Here is a 24,282-nt window from a genome sequence, read left to right on the forward strand (position 1 = left end):
TGCTTTCTCGATGTATGTTAATGACTGATTTAAATATCCCTGGAGGCTGAAAATGGAATAAATTGTTTTAAAAATGTGAATCTTCGGAAGGATGAGAAAGCATCACAAGAGTTAAAAAAAAATCGATGACAGATTTAGTACCATGGCTATGTAATTAATGGAGCAAAAATAAAGGAGATGTCTTCTCAAGATGCAATCACAGAGAGTTGAGATTAGTTAAGGCCTTGACAACAAAAAACCTAAAAATGTTTGCATTGCCAAAAAAAGTCTACTTTGTGGATGACTCAAAACAATTTTAGAAATGAATAAAATTATAAGTGATTCTGATGTCTTTGGCAGAAAGCAAACCACAAGTCTCTTTTCCCATCTACTTTTTTCAACTGATGAGCAAAAATGGACTTCCCTGTTGCATTTAAAAATGGCTAGGCTGGTGAATTTTACATGTATGTTGACTCAAAAAAATTCCCCCAAATCGTTCTTCCCATACACCATCACCACCAAGAGTTTCTGAATAACCTTTGGGAGCAAATCCATTCCTTGGCAATTAGATGTTTTCCACTGAGCACTTACCAGTTTCCTACTTCTGTTAGGACTTCCCTGCAGGTCTACTGGTTAAGACTCTGCACTTCCACTGCAGGGGGCATAGGTTCCATCCCTGGTCAGAGAACTAAGATCTCACATGCTATACAATCAAAATAATAAGCATAATTCCCATCTTCTCAACACTCAGGTACAACATCATACCTCCCAAGGATGAAGGAATCAGGTGGCACCAGGTATTTGCTGATTCCTGATGCGTCCCTCCTCTTCAGCTTGGTGACCATGAATTGTTCTAGATGCTTCTAGGAAGGGAGAAATTGCCTTCTACCCTTTTAGTTTCTTCTGGCTGGTCTAAGAATTAAATTGACGTGAGACAGTTCAGCAGGAGAAAATCAAACAAAAGTATAATGACATGTATACTTGGGAGAGACCCAAGAAAACTGAGTAACTCACCAAAATGGACAAAACCATCACCTTAAATACCATCTGCAGCTAAAGACAAAAGAGGATATTGGAGGTAGTGGTTTGGGACTTGACAGAGGAAGAAGGCAATGCATATGGGAATAGAAAAAGAAAGGTTTTGTAGACAAATGTTTGCTGCTCTAGGCAGAGAGCATGGAATGCAGAGTGGACTCTAATCTCTAAGTGCTTCCTAAAATCCCCACCACCACACCTCGTCCATTGCAGATGTCTCTGGTGATAGCTCTATTCTAGGAACAGGCCCTCTATCTAAATTCTTTTAGACAGTTACCGGGGAAGTCAGATTTTCTTGCTGTCTTTCAGGCCTTGATTTCAGCTTGGGATAATCCACAGGCCAAAGAGATCTTTTGGGTTGACAAATGTGGCTCTCCTAACATGTGAGAAACTTTTGGATCATTCATCTAGAAAGCCGCCCTCCTGAGCTACCATACAAGTCCTTGCAAGAATCTTTGAGCTATCTAAAAACAGTACAATCATAATGTTACCATTTTGTTCACCCTTTCCTCTCAAATGCCCGAGATTTCCTCTCCATTCTAGAGAGGCTCTGCCACTGCCTGCCTTTCTCCAGTTGATGTGGGAAAAATCCCAATAATTCATTCAAATTCCACTATGCAACCCCCAGGCTCCTGAAGGGCATGCTGCTGCTGCTACTGCTGCTAAGTTGCTTCAGTCGTATCTGAGTCTGTGCGACCCCATAGATGGCAGCCCACCAGGCTCCCCCACTCCCTGGGATTCTCTAGGCTGCCATTTCCTTCTCCATAGTTTGGCCTAATTCGATGCTTGAACTGCAAGTCATCACTTATAGAAAACTTTAAGTCACAGTGTAATGATAGCAGTAGTAATAGTAATAATTGCTAACAACTTGTGAGCACTCACTCACCAGGGGTACTGTGTATGTTCAGTTCAGTCTCTCAGTCGTGTCCAAATTTTTGCAACCCCATGGACTGCAGCACGCCAGGCCTCCCTGTCCGCCCCCAACTCCTGGCGTTTACTCAAACTCATGTCCACTGAGTAGGTGATGCCATCCAATCATCTCATCCTCTGTCGTCCCCTTCTCCTCCTGCCCTCAATCTTTTCCAGCATCAGGGTCTTTTCAAATGAGTCAGTTCTTTGCATCAAGTGGCCAAAGTACTGGAGTTTCAGCTTCAGCATCAGTCCTTCCAATGAATATTCAGGGTAGATTTCCTTTAGGATGGACTGGTTGGATCTCCTTGCAGTCCAAGGGACTCTCAAGAGTCTTCTCCAACACCACAATTCAAAAGCATCAATTCTTTGGTGCTCAGCTTTCTTTATAGTCCAACTCTCATATCCAAACATGACTACTAGAAAAACCATAGTCTTGACTAGACAGACCTTTGTTGACAAAGTAATGTTTCTGCTTTTTAATATGCTGTCTAGGTTGGTGATAGCTTTTCCTCCAAGGAGCAAGTGTCTTAATTTTATGGCTGCAGTCACCATCTGCAGTGACGCTGGAACCAAAAAAAAAAAAAAAAAAGAAAAAAATCTCTCATTGTTTTCACTGTTTCCCCATCTATTTGCCATGAAGTGATGGGACCAGATGCCATGATCTTCGTTTTCTGAATGTTGGGTTTTAAGCCAACTTTTTCACTCTCCTCTTTCACTTTCATCACGAGGCTCTTTAGTTCTTCTTCATTTTCTGCCATAAGGGTAATGTAATCTGCATATCTGAGGTTATTGATATTTCTCCCAGCAATCTTGATTCCAGCTTGCACTTCATCCTCACCAGAATTTCTCATGATGTGTGTGTGTTAGTCACTCAGTCATGTCCAACTCTTTGCAACCCCATGGACTATACCCACCAGGCTCCTTTGTCCATGGGATTCTCTAGGCAAAAATACTGAAGTGGGTTGCCATTTCCTTCTCCATATGTACTCTGCATATAAGTTAAATAAACAGGGTGACGATATACAGACTTCATGTACTCCTTTCCCTATTTAGAACCAGTCTGTCGTTCTGTGTCCAGTTCTAACTGTTGCTTCCTGACCTGCATACACATTTCTCAAGAGGCAGGTCAGGTAGTCTGGTATTCCCATCTCTTGAAGAATTTTCCAGTTTGTTGTGATCCACACAGTCAAAGGCTTTGGCGTAGTCAATAAAGCAGAAGTAGATGTTTTTCTGGAACTCTCTTGCTTTTTTGATGATCCAACAGATGTTGGCAATTTGATCTCTGGTTCCTCTGCCTTTTCTAAATGCAGCTTGAACATCTGGAAGTTCATGGTTCTTGTACTGTTGAAGCCTGGCTTGGAGAATTTTGAACATTACTGTGTATGTACATGAACTCATTTACCTCCAAGTTATTTGTGGTTGCTTAAATCCCCTTGCAATTTACTGACCAGCCAAATAACTTGTTTTGTTCTTCAAATCGACAGAAATATGTTGTAAGATAGTATAAGATGCCTTTTCATAAGGAAATCTGACACTACAGCAGAATTATGGTTAGCAAATTTAAAAGTGCATGTCTTGTTTTTCTGTAATTTTTTTCCCTTGAAATTTGAGCAGACGTTGTTACATCCTGCAGGAATAACATCCTCAACTCTGAGCTTAATATAACCTATCTCTTCCATTTCTTTCTTCTCTTTTGGGATTCTTAGCTAAATCTCTGATTTTCAAAGAACTCTCTGTGGTTAGATCCTGGCAACTGTTACGTGTCATAGGTCCTAATACTTATTTGGGTAAAATGTCTTGAGCAATTTCCAAGGGAACTTTGTGTGTGTGTTTGAGAGAGAAACAGAGACAGAGATTCTTCATTTCAGAATAAAGCTTTCTGGAAGAAGAGCCATTCTGTATAACCAATGGCACAAGATAAATATGTTTTGTAAACCACTTTGCTTTTATCTTAAATGGAAGGGCTTTGGCAAAACATTCATCTTTACTGTGACTGTAGAGTAATTTTAATATCCATGATTAATGGTGCAAATGAAATTAAACCCCCCACTACTATTCACCATCTTATTTAAGAACAAAATGCTCACTGTTTCTTAATTCCAACTAGTAAGATCTCTGGATGCTGATGCTTCTAATTAGGGAAGAAATTTCCTTTTAATTGAAAAAAAAAAAAAGTTTGTGTGTTTTTTTTTTTTTTCAATAAGTTAGAGAGTGTCCTCTAGTGGAGAGAGAATCTCTGCTGTCAGCAGTTTTAGAAATGGCCAAATGATATCTAATTACAAGAAGGTCGCACTAAATAACAAGTGTCCCTAGTGCTGATTGGGATCTGTGGGTTGAAGAGAAAATGTATTATTTTTCCTCTAAGGCCCCCTCACATTATAGCCTACTTGAAAGCCTGCCCTATGACAAGCATTGTTCTCATTTTAGATAGCAAATGATTTTTTATGATCAATTTTAGAGTGCTTCCTTCGGAACCTGGTAAGATTGAGCTGAAGCATTTAGTGCAATTTACTGAAGCTTTTACAGATATCAACTTGAGACAGCAAGAATACCATTATCTTCAGGGCTCCAACCCTGGCTGACTGATATACTTGATGTGTGTGACTCCCGAGGTGATATCTTAAAGTTTTCTGTTATTATTTGAAGAAAAACAACAACAAAAAAAAATCAACGAGGAAATTAAATTAATGTGACTCTTTTCTATAACCTGTGGAATTCTAATGCTAATTTCCTATTTTTCAGATTAAGTAGGGTAAATAGTATTAACGTTATCACTTGGGTATCTGAGATCAGACTGGAGGGTTTTTTTTGTTTTGTTTTGTTTTTTTAACTTAGAAGAAGATAAGGGAGAGCTTTGGTGCTTGGCTCTCTAAATCTCACGCTAGGCTTGCCTTAACAGAAATTGCATGTTATAGCAAATTAGAGAGCAAAAGATAGAAAAGATGGATAGTTCTCTTGATAACAAGTTAAATAGTTTGGACTTAGAGTAAAGATAAAATTACATTGCTTATACTTCTATTTGAAAAAAGAAAGAGAAATAAGGAGAGTGTTTTTAAATCTTTCAGTAGTTATACAGATGTCAGAGACATACTGTGAACATATGAATACCATGTGTGTGGCTTGTATGAATGGTAATAATCAGCAGTGAGTCTAATATGGTATTCCTATTAACATCATTTTCAGAAAAAAAATGTACAGTTGTGACTTTCATACAGATATTGAAATGAATACATGTTAAAGTATAAAAAGAATTTTTGCTCATATGGTAGGAAGGGAACAGACAGATGTTATGATCAATTCAAAGTAAAGTCAAAATAGTTTATAAAACAGAAGAAAGCAATGCTGAGATAAATTCCAAGTAGAGACAAAATTGATTTTTCCCTGAGTTGAGGTGGAGAGCAAGGCTAGGGGAGCAGGTGGGAAATTAAGTCAAATGGCTACCAGATATGAGACAATTTTTACATTGATATGTTTTATTTTCATTTTTATTCCATTCATGGACTTTTCTTTCTGTTTTTGGCCTCCCAACACACGGAATCTTAGTTCCCTGCCCATTCCATGACCAGAGTTCTAACCCAAGCCCCCTGCAGTGGAAATGTAGAGTCTTAACCACACGACTACCAGGGAAGTCCCCAGACATGAGAGCATTTCCATATCAGTTACCTACAAAGAGTTACAAAGAGTTGAAGAATAGCTCAAAGACAGGGAAAGGGCTAAAAATCTGGTAACTCAGAATGGTGTGAAGTAGAAAAATGAGTAGTTTTCCATTGGAACACAAATATTTTTCCTACATCCCTTTGGAAAGCTGGCATATTTCTGTAGCTTGGGTTGGCTCATCAGTGACCCAGTTGTACAAGCTATTTCTTGTCTATGCCAGTTACCTCGCTACCTACCACTGTCATTATGAACCCTCTTTCCTAGCCACCCTGTCCTTGCCTCCTGCTTAAGGAGCTGACGGAATGTTTTTCAATCTTGTTGCTTTTCTCAGCCTCAACTCCAATTTAAAGAGTCCAAGGTAAAAAGAAATTGTTCCAGACAGTTAACTGTAACCACTTGCATGAAAAGCACCTGGGAGTGCTTGTTAAAAATTAAAATCCCTGGAACCTTCCACACTTGCTGAGTCAAAATCTGGTTTGGGTGGAGTAGGAGTAAGGTGTTTTGTTTTTTTTTTTTTTTTGACAATGAGTTCAACACTCAATGGATTAAGTAAAGAAATATAATCTGAAGCCATATTCATCTAAACTAAATGATATTGTAGAAGATATGAGTGTATAAAATACCCTCTGACCTGAAAGTTAGTGGAAGTTTGCTAGAAGGAACAAGGTTAATGGTACCATTAGGGGTTGCAATAGTGATAATAACTGTTCCTCTGTTCTCTGTCATGTCAGACTTTTGGCAACCCCGTGGACTGTAGCCTGCCAGGCTCCTCTATCCATGGAATTTTCCAGGCAAGAACACTGGAGTAGGTTGCCATTTCCTTCAGGGAATCTTCCCAATCCAGGGAATGAACCTGCATCTCCTGTGTGTCTCCTGCATTGGCAGGCGGATTCTTTACCACTGAGCCACCAGGGAAGCAAACCTGTTCCAAGAGGAAGAGAGGAGAAAAGACAGAGTTGACTAAGGATTCCTAGAAAAGCCAAGTCAGTCTTTTGTAAGAGGTGCTATTTCAAATAGAACTTAATGGAGGAGAAGGAATTTGCTACGTGGAAGTGAGGAGACTTTGAAGCAAAGAATATAATATTAAAAAGTGTGAAAATGTGGAGGGAGGCTCAAGAGGAAGGAGATATATGTATATGTGCAGCTGATTCACATTGTTGTACAGCAGAAACTAACACAACATTGTAAAGCTATTATACTCCAATAATAATTTTTAATAATAATAAATTGTTTAAAAAGAACTCTAAACCATTAATCACAATTTTATAAAAAGCATGAGAATGTAAAATAGATCATGGATTAACTACTCATAAAATTCAGATGCTAAAATCCTATTATGTAACTGCATATCCTGCTTCATCAGCCCGAGGTACAAACACAGTCATATTATTTTTATTTTCCTAATTCCTCTTTCCTAATTGCCTAATTAGCTTTCTAAACAAAATTTGCTAATTATATTTTCCTAATTTTCGTAGTTACACTTAGGAATTCCTATCTACCCTTATTGAGTAGAAGTGCATCATCTCTCCCTGGGCCCCACCCTGCCCCATGATATTCTATTCACTCCTATTTTTATTTAACCTGAGGGGAAGGAATTATAGTCATTTATTTCTGCTTTCAAACACAGGCAGTACACACTTGGGGTCTGAGGTCACAGCTCCTAACAGATGCTCATGTGATTAGCCACCATTTCCCAAATGAAAAGTATTGGGTTGGCCCAAAAGTTCATTTGGGTTTCCCTTAAGCTAGTTTTTTAAAAAAATGAAATTTTTGCCCAACCAAATATTAGATGGATTCAGCTTTCCTCACCAACACTTAAGCGGTTGGTGAGCCTCAGGTGAGCTTGATGTCACCTGGCCTTCTCTCAAGATTGACTCCACTGGGCTTCTAGTGTCCTTTCTTGAGAAACAGAGCTTTGCATAAGAATGGAAGTAGTAACTCTGTTCAGACACACAAATAGGTATCATTAAGAGAAACAATTTTAAAAATCCCTTCCAGAAAATTAGAGACACCAAGGGAGCATTTGGTGCAAAGATGAGCACAATAAAGAATGGAAACGGTATGAAACTAACAGCAGTCCATGGGGTCACAAAGAGTCAGACATGACTGAGCAACTGAACTGAACCAAACTGAACAAAAGCAGAAGACATTAAGAAGTAGCAAAGATACACAGAAGAATTGTACAAAAATGGTCTTAATAACCTGGATAACCATGATAATGTGATCACTCACCTAGAGCCATACATTCTGTAGTGTGAAGTCAAGTGGGCCTTAGGAAGCATTACTATGAACAAAGCTAATGGAGGTGATGGAATTCCAGCTGAGCTATTTCAAATCCTAAAAGATGATGCTGTGAAAGTGCCGCACTCAATATGCCAGCACATTTGGAATGCTCAGCAGTGGCCACAGGACTGGAAAAGGTCAGCTTTCATTCCGATCCCAAAGAAGGCCAATGCCAAAGAATGTTCAAACTACCACACAATTGCACTCATTTCACATGCTTGCAAGGTAATGCTCAAAATCCTTCAAGGTAGGCTTCAACAGTTCATGAACTGAGAACTTCCAGATGTTCAAGCTGGATTTAGAAAAGGCAGAGGAACCAGAGATCAAATTGCCAACATCTGTTGGATCATCAAAAAAGCAAGAGAATTCCAGAAAAACATCTACTTCTGCTTCATTGACTACACTAAAGCCTTTGACTGTGTGGATCACAACAAACTGGAAAATTCTTCAAGAGATGGGAATACCAGACCACTTTACCTGCCTCCTGAGAAACGTCTATGCAAATCAAGAAGCAACAGTTAGAACTGGACATGGAACAACAGAATGGTTCAAAATTGGGAAAGGAGTACATCAAGGGTGTATATTGTCACCTGGCTTATTTAATTTATATGCAGAGCACATCATGAATGATGCCAGGCTGGATGAAGCTCAAGCTGGAATCAAGATTGCTGGGAGAAATTTCAGTAACCTCAGATATGCAGATGACACCACCCTTATGGCAGAAAGCGAAGAGGAACTAAAGAGGCTCTTAATGAAAGTGAAAGAGGAGAATGAAAAGCTGACTTAAAACTCAACATGCAAAAAGCTAAGATCATGACATCTGGTCTCATCACTTCATGGCAAATAGATGAGGAAAAAATGGAAATAGTGACAGACTATTTTTTTGGAGTTCCCAAATCACTGTGGACAGTGACTGCAGCCATGTAATTAAAAGACGCTTACTCCTTGGAAGAAAAGCTATGACAAACCTAGACAGCATTTTAAAAAGCAGAGACATCACTTTTCTGACAAAGGTCCAAATAGTTAAAGCTATGGCTTTTCCAGTAGTCATGTATGCATGTGAGAGTTGAATCAGAAAGAAGGCTGAGTGCTGAAGAATTTTTCCTTTCGAACTATAGTGGCAGAGAAGACTCTTGAGAGTCCCTTGGACAGCAAGGAGATCCAACCAATCAATCCTAAAGGAAATCAACCCTGAATATTCATTAGAAGGACTGATGCTGAAGTTAAAGCTTTAATACTTTCCTCACCTGATGTGAAGAGCTGACTCTTTGGAAAGGACCCTGATGCTGAGAAAGATTGAGGGCAGGAGGAGAAGGAGGCAGCAGATGATGGTTGGATGGAATCATCAACCCAATGGACATGAATTTCAGCAAACTTGGGGAGATAGTGAAGGACAGGGAGGCCTGGCATGCTGTAGTCCATGGATTCACAAGGAGTCTGACATGACTGAGCAACTGAACAACAACAACTTCACAGAACAGATCTCTGCTCAAGTTGACTTTCTCTCCTGATTGTTTTGAGAAGCAGCTGGCAACTGTTTAATCTGTCTGTCTCTCTCCTACACACACACACAGTGATGCAGATAAATTATAAAAATGAAAAATGTATTTTCTACCTTATCAGGCTTCCTTGTAATCTGTGCTTTGAGAGGGTTCCTACTATCATATTGATAAAAAGCACAGTGATCTGTCATCACTACTATAACCTGTACTTTGTCCTTTTAAGAAACTATGCAGAGGGACTTCCCTGTTGGTCCAGTGGTTAAGACTCTGTGCTTTCAATGCAAGGGGCTGGGGTTCAATTCCTGGTTGGGGAATGAAGATCCCGCATGCCAAGTGGTGCGGCCAAAAAGCAAGTAAGAAAGGAAGGAAGGAATTATGTGGATATAATCCTCTCTTTGCAGTGAAGGTCCCTTGTATGGTCCTGAAGTATCATAAAATTCTCAATCTTTCTCAGTTCTCTTGGAACTCTCTCCAATCCCAGTTTGGCAAATACAAAAAGAGTGATTTCTTTAGACTGCAAGTGGGCCCATGTCAATCTCCTACCTGAAACCTTTCCCCAACTTAGAATCGCCCTTAAATGGAATTCCCACATCTTCAACATGGCCTTCATGGGAGATCAGGGCTGCCACTGCTCTGGCCTCATGATTTTCCCCCAAATCCTCACCCCAATGCTACCCACTACATGTAGCTTGGTTTCAACAACTCTGAAGTTACTGACTTCCTCCAAAGTTCCCTGACATTCTATCACTCAGGTTCTTTCCTCTCTACCTGGAGTGCTTTTCTGTTTTCCCCTCCACCTTCTTTTATTCTTTGCATGAATTCCACTCTCTAACCCACAGTAAGCCCAACCCAGGTCTGAGTAGAGGTCCTCTGGGTGCCCCCATAGCACTTGGGATACCCCCAGCACTGGAGCTCAAGGCATGATAAGTAGTCAAAGACAAGGTGAGTGAAGATGATTGAAAAAGCCAGTCGTTTCTTACATGGGTGCAGGAGCCATTTACTAGGTGTGGCAGCACAAAGCCAATAGTTGAGAAAAAGGAGGAGTTAGATAATAGCAAATCAGTTGATCTGGGAAGGTAGGAGGGTGACAAGAGAGAAAAATTCAGTTCCCAATGAGGGATTCAATTGACTTCTCTGCTAAATAATGTTAGGCTGAGTTGCTAGTGACATGATCATTATTTATGATCCCCCAAATTTAGTAAAACTGTAATGGAAAATGAGATAATTTCTGGAGATTTCTATTTATGAGTCTCAGTCATTAACTCCTACCTAAAAGCTAAATCTCGTTCCCTTAAAACACAGATTGTGTAAATTATTGACATGTAAATTTTTGAACTCTGTAATATATGCTGATTCTCTTGGCATATGATATTAATCATCACACTATGTAGTATTTTGAGATTTACTGTTGAATTTATGACTACCTTGACACTGTAACAGGTAGTTGAGTTACATAAAAGCCAGTGCTCTTAGAAAAATGTAAAAGCAAAGAATACTGGATTTAAAAGTTGTTCTGAACCATTGGATTGACATTTCCCATAGAAATCTATGGTTTCTAATCAGTAAGATTGACATTCAATTATCCATTGTATAAGGTAAGTTATTCTCTCAGGGAGGGGGGTTGCATATTAAAATATTAACAAAATACTTATGTATCAAAATTAATAATAAAAGAGATCATTTAAAGCTCCATTTGCCTTATAAAAGTTTGTAGACATTTTCTGAACTTGATTTATCTGGTCACTAATAATGATTATTGCATATAGAATCAAAGTCTCTAAGGAATCACTTACTCGGAAGACATTCAGACATAAAGAAGGATAAGATAAAAGGAAAGACTGTATCATGCCATCTTAAAAATATTAGAAGAGCAAGAATTCAGTTATGAACTAGTCTTACACAATGGACATAAGATAATAATATGAATTTTATCCAATAAAAATTTTCTTGTAGAACTTAGAGAATAAAGTTTACATACAGGTTGACCCATACCAGGACTTACAAAGAGTGCATCTGTAAGTGAATTATGCTTTTCTCTAGGTTTATATGGTAGAATCACTGATAAGCCCAGTTTCAGGCAATGTTCACTATTAACTCATAGCTTAGCTCTTAGACTTTAGGAACCTCCTTCTCTTCACCTTAAAGTCACAGATTTGTCAAAGTCCTCTCAAAGAATATTCTCAGGAATTTATGAAATGAATAAATTTGCCTTACTTAAGGTATCCTTAAGAGTTCCCCTGCTCCAGTCCATTCTGGAGTAGGTCCCTATAGGTCTCTTTGCCATCCCACATTTTCTAGCTCTGCTTGGAGGCAGCAAGATCTTAAAACTATAATAGTACTGGAATATTTCAGTTCTCTAATGCTGCCTGAGGCTTGAGGAAATCAGGTGTTTGCAAAATCACGTTACTTGTCCAGAAATATGCCTCAGTTTCTGTTGGCATTAAATTCGCTCCCACTTTTCAGTCAGAGACTTCCACTTACCTTACTAAGTAATCAGTCTGTATTCATCATTACAGTGGCCTCTCTTGAGTAGTACATTGGAAGAAACTCATCTCCACAGTAGTAGTATTGATTTTATGTTTTATAAACAGCCCAAATATTTATTCTCAGGTGTTGTCCATTTGTATTTTAATAATGTGTTTTTTTTTTACCTGAATGTGTGCTGGTTTCCTTAATTAAAATACTATTCTTCATATAGTGCAAATATTTTAGTAACATTTGTAAGGAATCCTGCATTTTGCAGTTCCATTTCTTTCCCATCAAAACATTTGGTTCTCTTTCTCTTTCCCACATTCAGGACTGAGAAACATCTTCTAACTGCTTTATAAGATCTCATATTATCAACATTATGTACTTGTCTAATATCACAGTAGTAAAAAACCTACCTGCCAATGCAGACCCAGGTTTGATCCCTGGGTCGGGAAGATCCCCTGGAGAAGGGCATGGCAACCCACTCCAGTATTCTTGCCTGGAGAATACTAAGGACAGAGGAGCCTGGTGGGCTACAGTCAGTAGGGTGGCAAAGAGTCGGACATGACTGAAGCAGCTGAGCATGTGCTTTGAGAAGTGCACATCACCTCTGAAGTACCCTTCCCAATAATTCATAACCTCAATCTATTCATATGGAAACATGAGGCAAACTTAAATGAAAGTAAAGTTCTGTAGAATAACTGACCAGTGTTCTTCATAATCTGATAAGTAATTCACATTCCATTAAGCAAGCTGCCAAAAGCACACATTCTGTTAATTTGACAGATGGAAAATATGTGAAAAATATTGCTTTAGAGAGATGTTTCATTAAATCAATGAAGTGATTAAAGTTTTACGTGCCAGTTTGCCTAAAATAAGAGTGTATCAACAGTTTTACAACACATTTCTATCACTTCTCTCCACAGGTGATTCAGCTAATCTCACCTGCAGAGCTTTCTTTGGGTACAGCGGAGATGTCAGTCCTTTAATTTACTGGATGAAAGGAGAGAAGTTTATTGAAGATCTGGATGAAAATCGAGTTTGGGAAAGTGACATTAGGTAAAGTAATTTGTCTCTTTTAACTTGTTCAGTCAGGATTCACATTTGCTGCGTTAGTGAATAGAAAGTGAGCTAAAAAAGAAGGGGGTTGGGGGTGTTTTACTATCATACTAAAAATGTTACAACATTTAATGGCAAGGAGGAAAACTATCCTTGAGGGAGTGACTATGAAATTGTAAAACCTGAGTGCCATTTGCAAAGAATTTAAGAGAAATAAAAAGGAATTTTCCACTAAGGAAAAAACTGAATGTGAGATTACCAAAATAGCATCAAATATGGAAAATGTGGTATTGTACCTTTAGTTGATGAGAGCTCTTTTTTTTTTTTTTTTTTATTGTTGAGAGGAAATATTGGGTGGCCAAAAAGTTTGTTTGGGTTTTTCTATACCATTTTCTGGAAAAACACAAAGGAACTTTTTGGCCAACCCAGTGTTAACAGGTTTTTAGGATTCAACATCATGTGTTTTAGGATTCAAACATCGTCTCTGTCACTTCCTTGTATATGTTGCTACATATTTGAGGCATCGTGTAGACTATAAAACACTTGATAGGAATGGTAATACAAAACATGCTTTTATTACCTTTTTTAGGCTAACTTTAAGGTCTAAATATTAATATAGTGGAATAATAGCAAATAATCATAAAAATATACCTATTTTGAGGGCATAATACTTATGCCTCTTCTTTTTTAAAAAATAATTAACATATTTGTTTGCTTACTTTTAAATATTGAGGTATTCAGTTATGACTAAAAGTACACTTATATACAGGTACTCATTTTTATTCATAATGTAAATAAGCAAATGTATTAATTAATAAATTATAAGTGAATCAAAATGCAGATCATTTGTAAACAATCTCCAATCTAAAGATCACCTCTTTTGGATATATTTGAGAATTTTAACCAAATTCTTCTTCTTAAATGTGAAGACTTTTAAAACATGAGGAAAGGTATAAGAGAAAAAGGTTTTCAATAGAAAATAAAAACCTATAAAACTGTCACAGAGGGTTATTTCTACTGGAATTTTCTTCCTGGCAACAAATACCCAGGAATATAACATTGCAGTCAGGTTCTGAAATGCCCAGATGAGCAATTCTTCAATACATACTAAAATGTTCCTCTGCCATTTTTCATGTTTAAAACTTCACTATTATCTTATACTCATACACTCTGAAATGCTAAGGTTATAGGACAATAAACCTCCTAACTTTACCCCTCTCTACTTTTGTGGGTGCTCAGCGAATGTTCTAGAAAGGTATTTTTTCCTTTAATTCTTCATGAGGAAGTATTGTGCAAGCATGAGTTACCAAAGGAGTGGGAGAGTAAAGGTGGAAACTTGGTGAGCATGGCAAGGGAGCCCTACTTTGAAGTTTTCCATTTGTTCTAAAAAGATTGTTAAAATCCTTGACAGTGAGGTTAGTGAGCATCTACCGTGAATTTTAAATGTCAGAATTAAATGCTTCATCAGAACATTTAGTCTATGGTTTTGTAATTTCATATTTCTTTAAAAATAGGAATTGATTTGTACCTTAAAAAAAAAACGCCAGGCTAGAGGTTTCACCTGTAATGTCAAAATAGCTCAGAAATTTTCTATCCTTCCTTTCTTTAAAATTAACCTGATAGATAATTAGTCCTCCAGCCTAAGACATTAGAATTTCTTATCCCACCCTTACATCATATTTCTTCTTAAAGGGAAAGCAATTTGTAAACTTTTCTTCAAGGTCTCTCTCACCTCTTTATTATGACAGTGTGATTGTCCTGCTAAGAGAGATAATTAACTGCAACTTCATTAGCATCTACAAAGACAAGCTTCCTTATTAGAAGTGAAGAAGAAAAGGGCATGATATAATTTAATTAAGATAGCATCAATCCATGACCAAATTTGAAGACAGATGCTGTAGGTTTTTTCATATCAGATTCATCTAAACTTTTTTCTTTCATGTGTGTGTATGTTTGTGTGGGTTTTTTTTTGTTTCATTTTGCTTTATATTTTAGAATCCTCAAGGAGCATCTTGGGGAACAGGAAGTTTCCATCTCATTAATTGTGGACTCTGTAGAAGAAGGTGACTTGGGAAATTACTCCTGTTATGTTGAAAATGGAAATGGACGTCGTCATGCCAGTGTTCTCCTTCACAAACGGGGTGAGTGTAACCTTCTAAGTTTGAGTAGTTGACAACCTTTAATGAAAGTGAAATAATTGGAAGGTAACCAAAAAAAGGTTTTTTTTTTAACGTAAATTTATCCCAAATAAAACAATTACATTAGCAGTAAGGCCATCAATGCAGATAGCACAGTGGATGGGTGACTAGGTCAGACACTGGAGTCAAATTTAGATATTCAGATTCCTTTTTCTTCCCCTCCCTCAAGCTGTGCCATTAGGTATGCAGGATCTTAGTTCCCCAACCAGGGATCAAACCTGTGCCCCTACAATCAAAGTGGGGAGTCTTAACCACTGGATCACCAGGGAAGTCCCCCTTTCTCTGTTTTAATACCAGCTATATAATCTTGGGAATGATATCTAACTTCCTTAAGCTTCAGTTCCCTGATAATATGGAATGGGAAAAATAATGATATCAACTCTTAGTGGGTTTTACGGACGAAAGAAAACACTAAGTGTGAAGAGCTTGGCACAGAGCCTATGCACAGGAAGTATTTAGTTAAATGCTATTAATAATATTAGAAGTAAACAAACCAATTAAAAATAACCAAGTGAGTTTTAAGTCAAAGATTATGCTCTTAATTGAAAGATTGTTCCTTGAGTGTACAAATTACATCCAATGAATTCCCCATTTTGCTTCATTTTTATTTTTTTCTGCCTTAGATAACTTTTACATGTGTAATATCCTCCCGTGATTAATAATAATTCACTAGTGAATTATTTTTCAATTATTTTTCATCATTAGCAATTTAAGTAAGGTATGTTTTGGTTGAGTATAACATCGGCTACAATAAATCTGATTCCACAGCAGCCCCACTACCTTACACACAGGGTTAAAAAAAATATATATATATATATGTATATATATATATATATAATTGTTTGAAATTATAGACGATTGTAAAATTTGAGCCATGCCTTTTTGTTGGTGAAATTTTTTCATGTACGTTACAAGAGAAAAAATTTTTTTTTCTACATTATGCTAAGTGAAAACATTCTCTTACTCAGCAAATTTACAGTGATTTTAATTTCAAAGCACATGTTTCATCTTAAACTCTTTGAGGTTGGAAAAGAAAGAGAATGCCAAAGACTTTATTGGACAATAGATTCCCTTTGAATAATGTTACTGAAAGCTATTAAAATAGACACCTCTGTTGTCAAGGTGACTGTAATATTCAAATAGTTTACTTTTGGGGAGATGTTAATGGAGGGAAAAGATAAGCAGCAGCTAGTAAGCAGTCTGATTTTTTGTCAGTCAATGGAGGGACTTAGAGTAGAAATATTACACATATAAAAGGACAGAAATATTCCCAGGGTTGGAAGTAGCCTAGATGTTGTATAATTGAACTATTCCACAATATCTGCCCTAGTGATCTGTCAGCTTATACTGGATCACGTTCCTCCTCCAGGAAGCCAGTTCTGTCTTTGGAAAAATGTAACAATTAGAAAACATTACTATTTCACTGTCTATCTACCCCATGACCCCGTTTTTAATCTCTCTTCCCCAAAATAGCCCTTCAAAAGTTTGATGACAGTCCCCATAATCCTTCTGGGCCTTCACTTCCATAGATTCAGCTTCTTTAGTTCCTTTTATTCATTCTTCTTTTATGTGGATAAAATACTTTCACCATTCTGATCACTCGTTTGAACTGAAGAGTCTAGTTACAGAGTCTGAATTATTCTTCAAGAAGGTAGGTAATAGAGAAAAGATAGAGGGCTCATCTAAAAATCTGTTGGCTTTAATGACATTTATTTCTTTTTAGGATAAAGTAGGAGTGACAGTTAAGTAGAGATCATAGGAAGAAGGAAGGAAGCTGGATCATTTCCAAGGAGGATACAACTATTAAAGCTCTTATCTAGCAGACAGGCACACAAGGGTCAGGAAGGGTGAAACACCACCAGGCTATTTTTAGCATGTGTGGCCTAAGGTTAAGTTGCCCATAGCTAAGAAAGCTTCCAGTACTACAAACATAAATGACTCAGGAATCAAGGAAATCGTTTGAAAAATCTTTTCCAATACTGCCTGATTTCCTAAACATGAAGAAGAAAGTGGTGGGCAGTGTTAGAGCACTCTTCAATACTTACATCTTCCACAGTGTTTCTCAAATATGTATTTATGCCACCATCATTTTATCTTCAGTAAAATAAAAGCTAAAGCCAGAAAGTGTCCTTCAAGGTCATGTACTCCAAAAGCCCCTCTTAAAGTTAGTGTTCACCTTCCTTTTAAGGGAGCTGCAGCAAATGAGTCATCAATTCCCAATGGTAGTCAGGCATCTCCTGCCCTGGAGAGGCTTATCAGCATGTGGAATGATCTATCCCAACCATCTGTGGGAAAAAACAACGGACTCTGGTTAACAGATGCCATAACTACAAGTTCCCCAGCCCTGAAAGGTTCAGAAGCTCAAGGAAGGCACAGCACATGGGAGCTGATCGTTTTGATCACAGGGTCCCTGCGAGAGTCAAATTGCTGTCATCCTAGCAATGGTGTAATGACCAAGATGACTGACTGTATTGCTAGGAAGCCTAAAGCTCAGAGAAGAGCTGGAAGCTGTTACTGTGAATCATATTCTTCTGCTGTTGACTTATAAATCCCATAACTATCTTACAGGCCTTCAAAGTCTTTCTTCTTAAAACTTGCATACAGAGATATGTTAAAGCATTTGATGAATACAGATCTCATAAGTCAGTAATTATCCATTCTTCTGACAAGCAAACTTGCCAGGACGTACCTTTGCCAAAATAACTTAAGTTTTTTTTTTTCCCCCTCCGCTGTTACCTTTAGTTCAGTATTGTTAACAAAATAAAAATGATGTCAGAACCCTCCAACGGGTGTTGTGGATTTTTTGAGATATCACCACCTGTATCAGCTGAGTTGTCCTTAATGCCAAGACAATATTACAACAAATAGTACAGCTAGGATTGAGCTAGGCTAGATTCTGGGCCAGCCTTTTCTTTAAAAAAATCTAATTTCCACAAAAACTGGTTGAAAATTTACTAGGAAATTTGACTTTGGTTGAGAATATTCAGGGTTGTTGATTCCTACAGCCAGGGAAGGTACTGGGACAGTTAGGGTCATGTCACATGCTCTACAGAGAACTAGGTCATAGAATAAAACAATGGCCAATGGGCCACATTAGTGTATGACTGCCTTGCGCCCTATTCCTCACTCTAGTTCCTGGCCTGAGAAGCTTGAGCGTTAGATCCTTGTCCCAAAAAGAACCAAAGCAAAGAGTAGACACATTTCCTACTGTGTTATCTCTTGTCTCCACCGTTGCCTGTTGAATTGAATTCCCTGTGTAAGTCTCTGAACCTTTTACCCAGATGCCTTTGCGTAAGTTCCTAATCACTGCTCCCCAATTTGACCATGCATCCAACACTGACTTTCAGCTTCCCTCCAAAACCCCAATCTTTTATTTGCCCATAATTTGTATGTTTTCCATGTCTCTAACACAAGCAATTCTTCAGGCAGATAGCCAGCATCACTGTGCTCTGACTTTGGCCTAGCCACTCTTACACTCACCAGGCCATCCTAAGTTTCTTTTTCATTCTCTGAGTTCCTTGTCCACACTCTAATTCTGGATGACTTCACAGTGTGGACGTGTTTACTCTCTGGAGCAAAGCAGTTTAATATTTAAGGGTGTGGACTCTGGAGTAAGGCTGTCTGTGCAAAACCCACTCTCTGCATACTAGCTGTGCTATCGTGGATAATCCCCATACTCTCTGTGAGCCTCAAATTTCTCTTGTATAAAATGGGGAATAATGATAGTACTTTCCATATAGAACAGCTATGAGGAATAAACTTAGTATGTATCAATATGTATTACAGTGTCTGACATATTTATCACCATGTTAGCAGCTATTACATGATTTTTCTACTCCAACTATGTGATAATCTGGATAATTTAGGATGCAGCAATAACATGTCTCATTAAAAATTCCCTCACATCTAATTTATCTTTCATTAAAATGGTCAGCTTTAGCACTGGAAATTTTGCTCTGTTGATTCTATATTTTTCCTTATAATAGATTTACTTTAGTTTGAATGTGCTGTCCTACGGGAGATCTTCATTGATTTATTCATGCATTTAATGGCAATTATTAAGAACCTACTATGTGCCTGGCACTCATAAAATTAAATGATCAGGAAATCAGAACCAATATACTTTGAAATGCCATCATCTGCTTTTTAAACTACTTTGGTATTAAGCATTTCTAATGTAGAATTGTGCTTCTAGGGGACGTTTGGCTTTGAAACTGTCACATAAAGGGAATGTTCCTTAACAGTCCTGTTGTGAATTGTTTAGATGTCTTGATTACAATAATATGGCAATTCATTGCATCATGAGGTAGTTTGGAAACTGGCAAAGTATCTGTCTCAGAGGCTAGCACTGGTTAATAATGATAAACATCTAGTTTTCCTCTATTCCTCCTCAAACCCATTTTAACTCTTGGATGCGAAGTCTCCCTCCCTTTCCGTCTCTCCCTCCCTCTGAAGAGTGTGTGTTAAATCACTTCAATCCTGTCCCACTCTTTGAGACCCCATGGACTGTACCGCCAGGCTCCTCTGTCCATGGGATTTCCCAGGCAAGAATACTAGAGTGGGTTGCTGTTTCCTCCTCTAGGGGATCTTCCTGACTCAGGGATCAAACCCACATTTTCTGCACTGGCAGGCAGAATCTTTACCACTGAGCCACCTGGGAAGCTCAAATTTCAGCTCCTTACTACAGGAAATACTTGTTTTTAGAAGGTATGTGTATGTTAGTCCCTCAGTCAGTCGTGGCCAACTCTTTGCAACCCCATGGACTATACCATCAGGCTCCTCTGTCAGTGGAATTCTCCAGATAAGAATATTGGAGTGGGTAGCCATTCCCTTCTCCAAGGGATCTTCCCGACTCAAGGATTGAACCCAGGTCTCCTGCATTGTAGACAGATTCTTTACCATCTCAGCTACCAGGGAAGCCCCACAAAGAGTGAAATCCATGGGAATTAGACTTACTCTCTAACTCCCTAGTCCTTGGAATATATTCAGTAACGTAATTAACATGCACATCATTTAGGATGCATTGTTTTAAAGCCAGATGAATTTAGACCCAGTGGACTCCTTATCCCTTCTTATAATGGATCACTTTTGTAATATGTGCCACCATCCTTATTAGTATTTACCTCGTGCATTTATTTGCTGCAAGATACAGGGAGACAATAGAACTGTGTCAAGCTCTTTGGGGGCTCATCCTTTAACATCTTTGACCACTGATTTCAAAATATACAAAAGCCAAACTTTGCCCAGACATCAAAACCTCCTACTTCTCTATACGGCTGCATCTTCCTAAAAAGACCATTGAAAACTGAGTTGTTGTTCAGTAACTAATTCGTGTCTAATTCTTTGTGACCCCATGAACTGCAGCACATCAGGCTTCCCAGTCCTTCACTAGGCATACACAGAGAGTCATTTTTTTGAGTTGTTGCTGTTGGGAAGGAAAAATATTTTTCCCTCTACCCTTCTAGGTTCTTGGCTATATAAGATAGAGTAATGGGAGAAAAGCAAACATAAATTTACTAACATATCTTCCTCCTAAATACATGTGGAATAGCCAGGAAAACTGAGTAACCCCCTGAAATGTCCCAAGCCAGCACCTTCAATACCATCTCCAGGAAAGACAAAAGAAGAGTTGGGGAGCATGGGAGGCCAGTTATGGGAGGTGACCAAAAACAGCACAGTAATGATGGGCATGGTTGTTATGCAGATTTAAGCCTCTGCCTTCTCCATTGATGAATTTCTGGAGATTCAAAATCATCCTCTTCCTGGTACAGGAAGGGAAACACCCTTACAAGGGAAGATTTCTTTTGTAACTGTAAAGATCTCTTACAAAGAGTAACTTCTACTGGAGTTTTAGAGCTTCTCCTGTGTCTGCTGTTTCTTAAAAATGATCAGCCTTAAATTATCTTTATAGCAAAGAGACATATTTTGAGAGGTCATATGTTATCCCTTTTCTTTGCTTATGCAATACCAAAACGTTAAAGAACTTTAGTTATGTCACTGCAGCATCTCCAAATGAGAGCCATCAGGTTTAACAGATTGTCTCTTTGGATAAGATCTGGCAGTCAAAGTTTTATTCTATCCTGTAACATTTTTCTTGCTTCTTTGCTCCTCAATTACATGAGACATGTAAGCTGACCCCAGTTCTTTTTGTTTCTTCTTGATAACTAACACCAAAGCAAAGAAACAAGCAAAAACTACATCGGAGCCTATTATGAATGCCAGGAGCCCAAATTGTCTAGTGTTAGTGATTTTTGTGCTGCTGAATTTCTTGATATGGACATCCCAACGAGGTCATTTGACAGCCACCAAAATTACAGGCATGAAAACTAAACTTCTGAGCCATTTCCTCAAATATAGAATGTATGATTTAAGTGAAGTTAACACCAAGTTATTTTTGCCTCAGCTATGAAATATCTTTTCAAAGGTCTGTCGATCCCAGTTTTTCCTGATCAGCTACAGCATGGATATTTGTTATAAAGTATAGTTTTGCCTTTCAGTCATTTTGATTATTCAGTTTTCCTAAATGTGAATTGGAATATCTAAGCAGCATCTTTGTTAGGAAAGAAAGGACCATTCTTAGTTGATGATTAGCATATTTCTCAAGTAATGAATAAAAAGGGAATGATCCTGGATAAAACCAGTCCTTCCATTTTTATTATTCCTGTTGAATTAATCATGTGGTTCAAAGCTCTTAATATTTAATTTATATATGGACGTGGTCATTGGAGGGCTTCCCTAGTGACTCAGATGTTAAAGAATATGCCTGCAATGCAGGAGACCCAGGTTCGATCCCTGGGTTGGGAAGATTCCCAGGAGAAGGGAATGACTACCCACTCCAGTATTCTTGCCTGGAGAATTCCCATGGACAGAAGAGCCTGGCAGGCTACAGTCCATGGGGTCACAAAGAGTTGGACACGACCAAGCAACTAACACTTCACTTACCTTCATAGTCATTGGAAGTCTTTATTTTGTTTGTTTTCCTAACTATACATTAAATTCTGAATAAAGATTTTTAACTTGTACTTCTCTCTTATATCTTTAACTTGTACATCCTCACAGAAATGCGATGAATGGAATGGTTACCTTTCAGTAAGGAATCTCCAGATTGAACTTTTAAATGTCTCTTGAGGTGAGGAAGCCCAGCAAAAGACTTGCCATCATGCTTGCCTGTAATACCTATAGTTTTGGGTGAATTGCTCTCTTTTTGAGGTCCCCAAAATATCCTAAAGTTTCTGCACCTGCAGGAAATGACCATGTTTACTCACCGGGTAAGGCTGATGGGAACACTGTAAGCAAGGTGCCAGGCTGTTTTTCCAAGGGCTTTGTCAGCTCCACAAAGTCAACCTTAGTTCCTTAAAGCTGTCTGACAATATCTGAGTCTATACTTGTCTATCTGAAATAGGACATTCCAGTCAAAACCTTGGTAATATAACAAGTTTCCAGTTGCATCTTCTTCTAAGGAGAAGAAATTCTTATTTAACTTATATAAATATAACTATAATGGGCTTCCCTGGTTCTTAGGTGGTAAAGAATATGCCTGCCAATGCAGGAGACATGGATTCAGTCCCTGGGTTGGGAAGATCCCCTGGAGAAGGGAATGAAAACCCACTCCAGTATTCTGCCTGGAAAATCCTATGGACAGTACATGGCATTGCAAAGAGTCAGACATGACTTAGCGACTAAGCAAGAACAAAATATAACTATAATGCCCTGAAAATAAGAGTATTCACCATGAGTTTCTGAATTCTGGAGGGATCAGGCAGGGAGAAAAATATAAATGTTTCAGTTTTGCTTATAATGATATAATTTACTGAATTACTGTAAATCATGGTGTAAGATCAAAGGTTTTCTTATATCTGGAAAACAAAGATTAAAAAGGCAGTAATATTTCAGACAAAAGAGTCATAAAATTATAATCATATTCATCAGTTTGTTCAGTCCCATGTGATTAATTTTTGTTGATCTTGTCTTCTGTTAGCAGTTTTGTAAAGCCGTTAGATTTTCCATTAGAGTTCTATTTTTTCTTACCCAGTTCAGTGGTATCATCTGAAAATTATCAGAAACCTATGTTTGTCAAAAAGTCCTAAGGAGCTTCTTTACCAATTGAGCTAAAGAAGATCCTTAGAAAGGATCATTGCCCAGTCATTAATGTGACTGGTGATATAAGTAAAGCCCAAAGCTGTAAAGAACAATATTGCATAGGAAGCTGGAATGTTAGGTTCATGAATCAAGGTAAATTGGAAGTGGTCAAACAGGAGATGGCAAGAGTGAACACTGACATTTTAGGAATCAGTGAAGAAAAATGGACTGGAATGGGTGAATTTAACTCAGAATTATATCTACTACTATGGACAAGAATCCCTTAGAAGAAATGAAGTAGCCCCCATAGTCAACAAAAGAGTCCAAAATGCAGTTCTTTGGTGCAATCTCAAAAATGACAGAATGATCTCTGTTCATTTCCAAAGCAAACCATTCAATATCACAGTAATCCAAGTCTATGCTCCAATCAGTAATACTGAAGAAGCTGAAGTTGAATGGTTCTATGAAGACCTACAAGACCTTCTAGAACTAACACCCAAAAAAGATGTCCTTTTCATCATAGGGAACTGGGATGCACAAGTAGGAAGTCAAGAGATACCTGGAATAACAGGCAACTTTGGCCTTGGGGTACAAAATGAAGCAGGGCAAAGGCTAACAGAGTTTTGCCAAGAGAACGCACTGGTCATAAACACCCTCTTCCCACAACACAAGAGAAGACTCTGCATATTGACATCACCAGATGCTCAATACAAAATCAGATTGATTATATTCTTTGCAGTCAAAGATGGAGAAGCTCTATACAGTCAGCAAAAACAAGACAGGGAGCTGACTGTGGTTCAGATCATGAACTCCTTATTGCCAAATTCAGACTTAAATTGAAGAAAGTAGGGAAAACCACTAGACCATTCAGGTATGACCTAAATATAATCCCTTACTATTGTATAGTGTAAGTGACAAATAGATTCAAGGGATTAGATCTGATAGAGTGCCTGATGAACTATGGACAGAGGTTTGTGACATTATATGGGAAGCAGGGATCAAGGCCATCCCCAAGAAAAATAAGCGCAAAAAGGCAAAATGGTTGTCTGAGGAGGCCTTACAAATAGCTGAGAAAAGAAGAGAAGCAAAAGGCAAAGGAGAAAAGGAAA

At 38.1% G+C, this 24,282-nt stretch overlaps 1 protein-coding gene across 1 annotated transcript in view; it reads left to right on the forward strand.

Annotated features, from left to right (window-relative positions):
• IL1RAPL1 (interleukin 1 receptor accessory protein like 1) overlaps positions 1 to 24,282 on the forward strand; it is a 1,455,753-nt gene that overhangs the window by 1,385,432 nt on the left and 46,039 nt on the right. The window contains exons 7-8 of the mRNA XM_060407978.1: positions 12,764 to 12,896; positions 14,892 to 15,037. Coding sequence (XP_060263961.1) covers positions 12,764 to 12,896; positions 14,892 to 15,037 — 279 coding nt within the window. The remainder of the gene's footprint in view (positions 1 to 12,763; positions 12,897 to 14,891; positions 15,038 to 24,282) is intronic.

The sequence above is a fragment of the Ovis aries genome, chromosome X, assembly GCF_016772045.2.
Source record: "Ovis aries strain OAR_USU_Benz2616 breed Rambouillet chromosome X, ARS-UI_Ramb_v3.0, whole genome shotgun sequence".
In the NCBI taxonomy this organism is placed as follows: domain Eukaryota; kingdom Metazoa; phylum Chordata; class Mammalia; order Artiodactyla; family Bovidae; genus Ovis; species Ovis aries.